The sequence below is a fragment of the Podarcis melisellensis genome (genome assembly GCF_964234715.1).
Source record: "Podarcis melisellensis genome assembly, chromosome: 3".
Lineage (NCBI taxonomy): Eukaryota > Metazoa > Chordata > Lepidosauria > Squamata > Lacertidae > Podarcis > Podarcis melisellensis.
Window position 1 is genome coordinate 79,373,149 of NC_138530.1, and position 11,817 is coordinate 79,384,965.

The 11,817-nt window shown below is 41.0% G+C and overlaps 1 protein-coding gene across 2 annotated transcripts in view; it reads left to right on the forward strand.

Annotated features, from left to right (window-relative positions):
- The window catches only part of CNR1 (cannabinoid receptor 1), a 29,391-nt gene extending 19,876 nt beyond the window's left edge, over positions 1–9,515 (forward strand). For both annotated transcript variants that reach the window (XM_081905582.1, XM_081905583.1), the window contains exon 2: positions 1,398–9,515. In XM_081905582.1, the coding sequence (XP_081761708.1) occupies positions 1,457–2,878 (1,422 nt within the window). In that variant the 5' untranslated portion in view covers positions 1,398–1,456 and the 3' untranslated portion in view covers positions 2,879–9,515. The remainder of the gene's footprint in view (positions 1–1,397) is intronic.
- Positions 9,516–11,817: the final 2,302 nt, after the last annotated feature.

Below are 11,817 nucleotides of genomic sequence, written 5' to 3' on the forward strand. Positions count from 1 at the left end.
AAAAATTGTTTTGTTTTCCTCTTTTGTTGTTTGCTGGGCTCCTTTGGGAGAGAAGGTGGGATAAAAAATGATTAAATCATTGTTGTCATCATCTTGTTCTGCTCCATTTGCTATAAAGCTGGTGCAGAAGTTCTACTGTTAATGTAAATGTGGACGTGTGGAAAAGGGGAGTGAAACCTAACTCCTCCCTTGTGTCATTTCACTGCTTTTGGGGTACTTCTGAATACTTTTCTCCCACCCAGCTCATTCCCCATATTGGAGTTGGGCTGAGTGAGAACATCTTAGAGCACCTGAGCAATAGCAAGAGCAGTAACAGGCAGCAAAACAGGACAGGCCACCCCTGCCTGCTGGACCTCATGTGCTTAACTGGTCTTGGATGTTTGGAATAGTAGAGACCCAGCTGTAACAAGTGTATTGGTGACATGTCATTCCAAAGTTCTGGATGATCTCATTCATTGGCTATAAATTGCACAGTATACATGTCAGTGCTTACCCACCGTGGAACTATGAACAAATGTCTCCCAAGATGCCCAGCAAGCATGTGCCAAGTCTACCCTCTGGGGATTTTTGCCTGAAAGAATGAAATAGAACCATTGAAGTCCTTTGAGGGCTATAGCTATTCTAAATAAGGCATCAGAACATTGCTATCAATAGTATCAAAAGTTGTGGAGCAATCATAGGTGATTCACATTTATTCTAGGGTGCAGCTGGAGTAAGTGATTGAACACAATTAATCACTCATTAGTGAGCCTACCCGATACTTCTCTACCATCGTCATGTATGCCCAACACTGCACAGTAGAGCTCTTCCCTGTGATTTGGGCCTTTTCCAACTTGGCCAGCATTGTGATGCAACAGAACTCTCCGTGATCTGCTGTGATTAATTCACTAAGCATTTTAAGGATAAAAATGCTAACATCCTCCTTGATCTGATGTTACCACTTCTGCAATCTGGCTTGCAGATACCTAGTCCTGGGTTGTGGCTTAAGGATTTGGACAAGATTTTTGGAGGTGTGCATGCTCGCTTACCACTTCCCTGTCTAATCGATTTGGATGAAGGAATTGAGGGGGCTCTCATCAAAGTTCCATTTAGAAAATGTATCCAGCAGAACTAGCTATAATAATTTAATAAAAATTAATATATTCTCTAATACTTCTCGTGCTCTACCTTCAGTCATTGCATTGCATAACCATGCCCAGCAGTCTAGACATTCTACATCTGAATGAATGTGCACTTGATATAAAATATGAGACAGATCCACCATTAGGTAAAATAAGCTTTGCAGTATTGTTGGATGTTACTCAGCTAAGCTGTTTACAATACTTTTTGCCCTTTTCCTATAATTCGCATAGTTTGCATATAGCTAATTAAGTTTGGTCTTCTTCCCTCTCTACTAGGATTGCTGCCTTTTCCTGTCTTTCCCCCCCACAAGCCTGCATAAGTGACACCTGGGGTTATGAAGTCAGTCCTAGATGGCCTCGCAGATACGACCTTCAGAACAATTACGACAGATCTTCTATACATGGGTTCCAGCGATATCCAGTACGAAGATTTCAAAAGTGACATGGCTTCCAAGTTAGGATACTACCCACAGAAATTCCCTCTGTCTTCTTTCCGAGGCGATTTCCGACCAAAAATGACTGCAGGAGAAGATGCCATCCTGGGTGGGCACCCACAGGATCAGATCAACCTTACAGATTTTTACAACAAGACCTTGACCACCTTCAAGGATAATGAGGATAATATACAATGTGGGGATAACTTCATGGATATGGAGTGCTTTATGATTCTGAACCCTAGCCAGCAGCTGGCCATTGCAGTACTGTCCCTTACTCTGGGCACCTTCACTGTTCTGGAAAACCTTCTGGTCTTGATTGTCATCCTGCAGTCCCGAAGCCTTCGCTGCAGGCCTTCCTACCATTTCATCAGCAGCCTGGCCGTAGCTGATCTCCTGGGCAGTGTAATCTTCGTCTACAGTTTTGTTGACTTCCATGTTTTCCATCGGAAAGACAGCCCTAACGTGTTCCTGTTCAAACTGGGTGGAGTTACAGCCTCGTTCACTGCCTCGGTGGGCAGCCTTTTCCTCACCGCAATAGACAGGTATATATCTATACACAGGCCCTTATCTTATAAGAGGATTGTCACCAGATCGAAGGCTGTTGTAGCATTCTGCGTGATGTGGACCATAGCTATTGTAATAGCTGTCCTTCCTCTGCTGGGCTGGAACTGCAAAATGCTCAATTCTGTTTGTTCAGATATATTTCCTCTAATAGACGAGAACTATCTGTTGTTCTGGATTGGGGTCACCACTGTACTCTTGCTTTTTATTGTGTATGCCTATATGTACATACTGTGGAAGGCTCATAGTCATGCTGTTAGGATGCTCCAGCGCGGCACTCAGAAGAGCATAATAATACATACTTCAGAGGATGGTAAAGTGCATCAGATTACTAGGCCGGAACAAACACGTATGGACATTAGGTTGGCCAAAACCTTGGTCCTCATTCTTGTGGTTTTGATCATCTGCTGGGGTCCTCTACTTGCAATTATGCTCTATGATGTCTTTGGGAAGATGAACAAGCTCGTGAAGACTATCTTTGCCTTCTGCAGCATGCTCTGCCTGCTGAACTCCACCGTGAATCCCATCATCTATGCTCTCAGGAGCAAGGACCTGAGACATGCTTTCAGGAGCATGTTTCCACCTTGCAATGGGACTGCACAGCCTCTTGATAACAGCTTGGAGTCTGACTGCCAGCACAGACATGCTAACAACCCAGGTAATGTCCACAAGGCTGCTGAAAGGTGTATTAAAAACACAGTTAAGATTGCCAAAGTGACCATGTCTGTCTCCTCAGACACAACTGCAGAGGCGCTGTAAAACAAAGACCTCTCGACACCGTAAGAGAACAGATTAAGAGAAAGCAAGAGAAATTCATGGCTTGTTTCCTCCAATGTAACCATTTTTTTTAAGTTTATCATTTCTAAGTGACTGTTTTTATGAGTCTTGAGCAGTAGCCCCCTCTTTTGAGTTCTACAAATAAGAAGTCAACTGAAGTTTTTAAAAACAGATTTTTTTCCATTGGCAAAATGCTAATTTACTAATAATGGCTGTTATAGTATACAAAAAAAAATCACATTAACCAGTGAGCAAGATATACACACTTTAGGAAGCTTATTGAAAATTGAAACATACAACAGTTTAATTAGAACAAAAAAGTAAATTTTGTAATCATAGGTTTTTGTTTTTTTCTAGTGTGAACTATGTTAATTGTCTGTAAGTAGGTTTTCATCCTCCCCCACCCCCAAAGCGGCAGTACTGGATTGTAAGAAATTTTGTACCATGTCTTGTGAGATGTATGATGTTTTACTGTATGTTACTGATATTTGTCTAACCAAAGTGATTAGGTAGACTTGTGTGGATGTAATGTAAAGTATGTGGTGATGTAACCCTTCCCCACCCCCACACCATGAAAATACTTCCTGTATTTTGAAGAATTCCTATAAGGTATTTTGAAATTTTTACATTCTTAGTGGTTTTTAGTGAACTTAAAAGGAAAGGCTTTGCATTTCTTCTGCTCACATTTGAAATCCCTATTAAGTTTTTTAAAACAAACAAACCTGTAAATATGGAAATAACAGAAACAAAGGAACATAGAATAACTTTGGGGGAAACGGAAAAATACACTGGCTCAGACTGGAAAAGATCTGTGTGTCTCCCCCCCCCCCTCCTCAAAAAAATGCCATCTTTTGTCTATAAGACTGTTGGCTTTTTATTGGAAATTGTGTGAATGCCAACATGACCCAAAAGAAAGTTATTAGGCAGTGATGTCTTTAATAGGCAACTGCTTTTTCATTGGTCTGTTGCTGGCATTGGATTTGCGAAGACAACATGTGTTCGGTTCCATGTACAAAGTTCAATCACTGTGACGTATACTTGAAAATGTGTTTCGTTCCTATGTCCCAGGTTTAAATAGATTTCAAACCTGAAATGCCAAAACATCAGTCTTCAGTAACAAGAGGATAAAGTGTTAGTATTAGATTAAAAAAATGAATGTGTATATATAATTATTTAATATCTATGTAGCTGTGTGTATCGTGTACGTATTCTAAATAACCGTGGTTACATTAATATTACTAAGATAAGAAACTGTGACCAAATGTTTTCTCTGTACTCCTTACTGCATTCTTTGCACATGAATTCTGTTTCTAAAAGTGAGTTCTTCCAACCAATCAGCAATGAGCTTGCAGGATCTATTGAGCACACTTGTAAAATCATACTGAAAACAACAACCCAATATGATAACCGAAGAGAAGTATTTTAATATATGTAGCTGGCAGCCTGATTAAGATGGCAGAAGTACTGTAGCGCTTAAAAAAATGGACTGGCTTAATGTGAATTCGGCCACAATAATGACAGGAATGATTGGAGGAAGCCGAGTGTCTCTGTGAACAAATGCAAGGAAATTTAAAACAGTCATCCACTTGTGTCAGAATCAAGCCCCCACTGCAACAAAATTAAGAACCCTCTCAAATCGGATGCTCCACATTTGTAGCTTCTTCTTTTTTTGCCAGAACTAAGAATGCAGGAGACAAAAATTGAAATGCCAACCATCTGAAAGGTAGCAACCTTAAATCACATTTATAGTAAGATAGTTGGCCTCCTGTTGCTAAAAGAAGGTTACTCTGATCCAGCAAAGGCAGCTCAAACAAAGAAGCAGACTGCTATATTAAGATTCCTCTTTTTGATCAGGTCCTATGAGTGTGTAGGGGGAACCAAACGTGGGTAGTTTTCTTTTTTAGATCCTTGCGTCTTGCACCGAGGATTGGGGGGTGGGTTTCCAGTTGCTGGGCTGCAACTTGTAGCTTGCGTTCCAAGCACCAGATGGACAGCATTGTGTGACTCTAGTGCTGTCACACATCTGCGTGAAGGCAGATCACGAAGAGCTGTGGGGGCCAGTCAACAGTAGATAAAATGGACACTGAAATAATTAAAAACCAGGAACATGCAAACTTAATGCCATCGTCTAGCAGAATGTAAAGTGAAACTGAAGCTAGCATGTAGCCTGCAGAGAACTAAAAATCCCGAGTAACATGAGTTTGGAAGCTGACTAGGGCAAATCGTTTGCTTTTAGAAACCATACAAGTTGATCCTTTGATGCTCAAGAGAGGAAAGGCAACCCTATTCATGATTGGGAGCTGAGCAAGTTATCAAAGAGCAGTTCTGATATGAAAAACTTCTCCATCTCCAGTCTTCTTCCTCCCTGCTCCACATCTGAAGACTTTTACTAGAATACGGCTCCTTTCGGAAAGAGTATATGGGGAAAGCCTGCCTATACTAGATATCAGTATGATTTCGATGTAAGATGGGGAAGGAGGTGCCAGAACAAGTTTCAGGAGCATCTAGCAATGAAAGCAAGGAAACACCTCCTCACTCACAGCTTGGGAGTTCTTTAGTAACATTGTACAGTAGGGAATTCCTAGCCTGCGGTAGCTCAGTGATTCTTGGAAGCCCCAATCTATCAGAAAGAAGGAAGCACGGGACTATAGAACAGGTAGAGAGATACTAGTTTGTGGCATGCTGCTTTTAAGTTCTATGACTAAAGGGGATCTAGCAAAGACGAGAGCTATCATTCCTGGGTGAAGTGCTTGACATTTTACCACTGCTCACACTAGTTCTTTTCCAGAAATGAAAGTGTTACACCAGAAATGGCTCTGCCACCTCTATGGAGTGGGCAACCTTTTTCATCTGAAGTGCCACAGTCCTTTCTGGACAATCTAGGGGCCACAACGGGGGGGTTTTAACATGTTCATTGGTTCAGCATTGTAAGTTAGGTGGTCACCTACAGAACGAATTCTATTTGATTTGCTGTTTGTATTCTTCTCCAGCAACAGTGTTGAGCTCAAAAAAGCTCACAATAATCACAGTATCGTTAAAAAGCAACAGGCATTGCAATTATTATAATATCAAACAGAGTAGCAAACCAGAATAACAAATTCATCAAAACAGTCAATGCAATTCAATGGAGGCATGGTAATTCAAAATATCGGAAAGAGCTTCTGGGCCTTGTGCAATAAAACAATTCCATCCAGGGGAACAGCTTGCCAAAACCACCAGGCAAGTTGCTAAAAGGCAAGATGATGATGATAAAAATGCAAACCTTATTTGTTCATAACTATGTCCAAATACTGTACAAAATGTTGGACTTGGTGTAGAACAGGTCTGTTCTATTCTACGCATGTTCCTGAGAGGTGTAGCTTGGCAATCGAAAGGGACTGGATTATTTCTGGTTTGCTTCAAGACATGCACAAGAGGGATATGCCACGACTTCTGCCAAGAGGGCAGCTGTGCATTTGTTACTTATTTCATTTGCAGAGCTGCCCCCTCCACTGAAGCGAATTCGCAAGTCCTTGCAAGCAAGCATCCTCCATATGTGCATTGAAACTTCCCACACACACACTTGAAATAGCACACTTGATCAGGGTGTGTAACTTTCAGTAGCGGTGGAAAACTTTTATCGTCCTCTATTTAAAAAAAACAGGAAAGGAAAGGAAAATACAATTCTGGTAACTACTTGGGTACCTCCAGATAATGTTTACTGAATATTCTGAGCTCAGTGCAGGCCACCATGGATGCAGCACATGATCAAAGGTATCTCTGTGGCATAAGCCTCATTTTCCCCTCCCCTGCAGCATGTACATTCAAGCAGTCCCAAGTGACAGGCCTTTCTGTGGAACTGGAGACTTGTGCTATCTTTCTATATCCCTATACAGCACTTTGTATTTCTGATTGGTTAAAGTATGTGAGGGCCCTCCCCCATAATAGCATAGCCCATTCAATTGCTTGTGTGTACATACTGAAGGGGGAGATAAAATAGGCTCCTGTGCTGTAGGAATTCTTCGGTGTGCAGGTGCTGGGTCTATGGTGGGCTGTAGTTTGAAACTACTTTCTTCCTTTGACAATACATCTTCAATCTGAAACAGTTTGGGAGGAAAGAAAACCCAGAGGAGAAGAAAAAAAGATAACTTTAAGAGCCATTTTTGAAACTATTCTTGTGGTTTTAATGCACACTGTATGGGTTTCTGTTTATGTACAAGATCTTAACTTCTATGTAATTAAAAAAACAAACTACGGGACAAAGGGGCTGTCTTGGCACTAAACATGGTGCTTCTTGATATAATAAGAAACAACATTCTGTGAAATAGTATGTATTCATCAGTATATTTCATTCCCATATGTGAGTTTAAAGAAAAGTGCTTCTAGCTGTGTGTATTGTCCTAACAACATTTTTCAACCGAGCTGGTGGTGATGTCCCTACAAAATGAGCGCAAAAATGCAACTGCTGCTAGATACGCTGCATAAATTAGCTGCACTTAAGCCATGTTTTAGAATAGTAGTTCTTAAGGCTGGGAAGCTGCTTAGGGAAGGAAAGTTCATTCAGCCAAGGGAAGGTATAAACTCAACTCTGATCCCTCCCAGTGGTGCCAGGAAACAAGCTAGTCAAATGCCACCCTCTTCCAACCAACACATTATTATTTCTTTCTGTTGGAACTAAAAGTATGTATAGACTCTTCTGTCACTTCTGAGGACTGGTGCGACACCTTTTATTATGACGAGTGTTTTTAAAACGATTCTGCATCACTGCTATCTGGGACCCTTAAAGCATATTGTGGCCAGTACGTCCTTTTGGGGACGTACTTTAAAGTATCTTTCTAAGCTGAGAAAAGCAAGCATTGCCGATGGAATGGTCAGAGTTCGGTGCACATTCCAGGGTGTACACAGAGCTCTTATGCAAAGAGGATTCTATTCCAGTGCAGGGTGCTTCTGTAGATGCATGCCTCCACGTCTATGTCTGGAAGTACTTATGTACATGAAGAATCATCGCAGGTGATGGTGGTGTTTTTCCTAATCCTGTTTGGGGAGATACAATACCTGTGACCCTTGGCACAGAGGTTTCATTTCGCTATAGATACCTAAATTCAGCAACAACCAGAAAGCAGTAGATGGGTGCCACCTCTGAATGGCAACCAGGAAGGAAAGGAGCCCTGTAGCTTTTGCATGGTGTGTCTGGTGGAGGCAGCTGAGCCATGTGGAGGAACTCCACATGGTTAGAAGTGCCACTGATGACATTGACTCATAGCTGTGCCTGGCACTGCTGGCCATTCGCCAGCAGCCACCTGCATGGTGCTGTGCAAACTACCCCTTCCCTCAACTGCCTTCAGTAGATACCCAGAGCATGACACCCCCGCTCGTCTTGGTCACTGGCTGCAATTTTCACAGCTCACCACTGCCTAAATCAAGGGTAGGAATTGGCCCTAGCCAGCATGGCCAACAACATCTGTTGGAGCCACTGGTTCCCACCTGGCCTAAATAGATAAATTTTGAATATGGGTAATCTCAGCCAATCAGATGCTCAGCACAAGCAACAGGGATGAGCAACGCCTGTTAAGCCCTGCTTGTAACTTCTAGAGACATCTAGCTGGTCTCCTGCTGGAGACAGAGCAATAGACTCCATGGGTTTTAGTCTTGAGCCACTAAAGCAATTGCCCTATTCTTAGGCAGCATGGACAGGCAGTTTTTGTCATTGAGGAAAGCTTATTTTGAAAATAAAGCTTCCTTTAGATCAGGGATGAGGAACCTACAGCCTCCCAGCTGCTGTTGGAGTCCTTTCAGTCCTGGCCATCATGCCCAGTGGTCAGAGATGATGGGATCTGTTGTACAGCAGGATTTGAAAGGGTCATAGATTCCCACCCTTGCTGCAGATAATGCCATTTTCAATTGTTCACATTCCCTTGGGAATAGCCTGGCAGCTTATCCTCACACTGTTTCACTACTCACATACCCACTCTCATGAAACGAGTAGCTCTGTGGTTTAACAGTTCTATGTATTTATTAACTTTAAATGTTGTGTATATCTGTACCAGAGACCATTTGTATTATGTGCATATTAGATTCTCAGCAGTCTTGATGTATATTTGTATATTATCTCCTCAATGCCGTGCAATCACTTATGGATTTCTTTTTCTTGCACTGATTAAAATGCCTCTTGTATGATAAATAAATCCTTTCTTGTGGTGATATAGGGTTGAATGTATGTAAATAAAATTAAAAACATTTAAAATGTCAGCTATACAAGCAGTGGCCTAAAAAATAATAATAATAATCAAGTCTGTACTTGTAGAATAGAACAATTAAGTTGCTGTGACATCTCAAAATGTTCCAGGGATGCAATGTCGGAGAAAGGAAAGTCTTTCCTTGTGATAATATGAAATTGCAAAATTGGATTTCTGTAGCTTTTTATTTTTATTGTTTCCGAGTGGAGAGCCTATCTCTTTTAATGTCTGTAAATCTAACATTATTACTTTTCACTTTGAAGTATATTGTATTGTTAGATGTTTGTTTGAGCTGGTAACATCCTTGCAACTGCTGCAATGTTTCTGTTGGCAACTTGTATATTACTTTGTACACAAGTGTACTGGTAAGACTGTCATTAAAAGTAGCTTCTACCATTAAACTACCTATAGCGGAATAGTACTTCTGTAATATTACCAATGTATTACTACCATACCATATTTTATTTCTTCAGTGTAATTAAACTGTTATTTATTCAAAGTAAAATTATGTTTATTTGAATCTGAAACTATGAAATTGTCATGTGGTGTCCCTGGGAGATTCCTATTTAGATCTCATGTCTAATTTTTCTACTTCCATAACATTTTTCAAACTTCACAGATTTTTAAACGCCTGCCCAGATTTCTGAATTCTCATTCCACCAGCATTTCTTTAGGGTATCTTGTGGTATCATGGAGGCAAAATAACAATATCATTAAGAAAAACAAAGCTAGACTTTCTGCCCTTCTCCTGGTTTTAGGGATGTGTAAACCCTTTTCATTTTTTCTATAGCTATTTCAACTTCCCCTAAACTGAGACTGTGTGCTTATAGGACAAATCTACAAAGCAGGCACACAGTTTTCACATGGCTAGGATTGTCAAAATGGTAATTACTCCTCATGTTAAGTCTGGATCTGAGCATTATTGCACATTTATCTTATTTTAAAGGCACAGAGACTTGGCTTAATTGTGCATGGTTCCCAACTGAAAGACACAAAGATGAGCGATCCATTGTGTTTCCATCTGGTCTAAGTGGTACTCATCACATTCTCCATTCAAAGCAAAGGCCAGCTAGCTATTTTCTATCCAGCCAGTATAATTACAGCTCATCATAGTTCCAACTCAATTGCTAACCAGCTTGATATTGCTTCCCTGCGCTGTGCAATTGGCTTAATTACACAAAATCTTGCACAATACAACACGATCTTGGGCTGCTGCTGTTGCAGATCTGAGATAACTGGTTGGAAACCTGTTGCTACTTTAGTGCCATTCATCTTGGGAATGTTTGCAGCAACCTTACTTAGTTTGAAAAGCCCCGTGGTTTTTTTGACTGTTGACTTTCAGACTTGTATGTTAATACATAATTGTAGAGCTGGGAGGGACCGTGAGGATCATGGGGCTCAGACCCACCACCCTGAGATTTAAGGGTGTAACTCAGCTCTACCGACTGAGTTACAAAGGTTCCTCCACCTTGGAAAATGGAAGGATATGTATGTAGACAAGTTAATTATAATGTGCATGAAAAAGCCCCTTTCCCCCCATCCCTCAGCGAGAGCAATAGAAGAAACATGTCCCAAATGGCTTTTCGATACTAAAATGCAGTATCAGGCAAAGGTCTCTTTGGCCAGGAACTTTAGCTAGTCCATAAGCATCTCCTGCTTGACTCGGGGAAACTGCAACACAGTAATAAATGCATTGAATCCATAGAGACACATGCCAGCAGCAGGGGAGATGCACTGCTTAGAATACTTAAGTGGTACGCTATACTTCAGGGGTTCCCAATTAATTAAGTACAGCAGACCCTCTATTTTTCAAAAGCCAAGCCATGGACCTCTACTTTTGAAAATTCTGGTATCTCTATGGTAGTTTTGTTATGTGAATGGCACCACAGACCCGCTGGGTGGGTTGTGCGGACCCCAATTGTGTTCTATATGCTATAGTTCAAGAGCATAGCCAGGTCCTTGCATGAGAGCTCTGTTCAGCAATTAGTAGAGACTTAATGGCTCTGGTTAGTCATTATCAGCTTATACAAAGTTTTTGGTGGAAAAGCGTTGGTCTTCTTCAAATTACCTTTTTGTGGAGTCTCCCCAATACCCATGATATCTAGGACTAAATGCAAATGATGAAGGAAGATAGCAACATACAGTAGCAAGAAAGCTTGTTACAACATCTATCCAACAAGCACCTAGTATTTGATTTGCAAATTGTGCCTCCTGAACCACATTAACATGTTTAATCAGGACAGGTCATTCATGTAATTCGTTGGAGGACACTCCTATGAAATGGACTGGCCCACAAATCAGATTATCAGTTGACACGGCTGCCTTTGAGCAAGTAGCATAGTCTGAGCACTTCAATAGCTACCCTATAAGGCAAAATATTACCGTGGAATAGGGCCTTGATGTTGGCATGAATTAAAGCAATATTCTAAAATGCCATATTAAAGCAAAGTTTTAAAATTCACTGACCAGTCATATGAGGAAATGATATTTTACAAGCTTGCTGCATTATATCTTCCAAGTGAGAGAGAATGTGCAATGGCAGATGCAGGAAATGTCACAAATAAAATGTTAAGCAAGATAGTGAGCCAGCTATTTTTTTCCTGACATATGTACTACACACATATTTCTGGGCTGAGAGTGTTTTGTACAGGAGAATATACATAATATTCAAAAAATGCAACTCTGTCCTCCTTGATCTTGTGGATT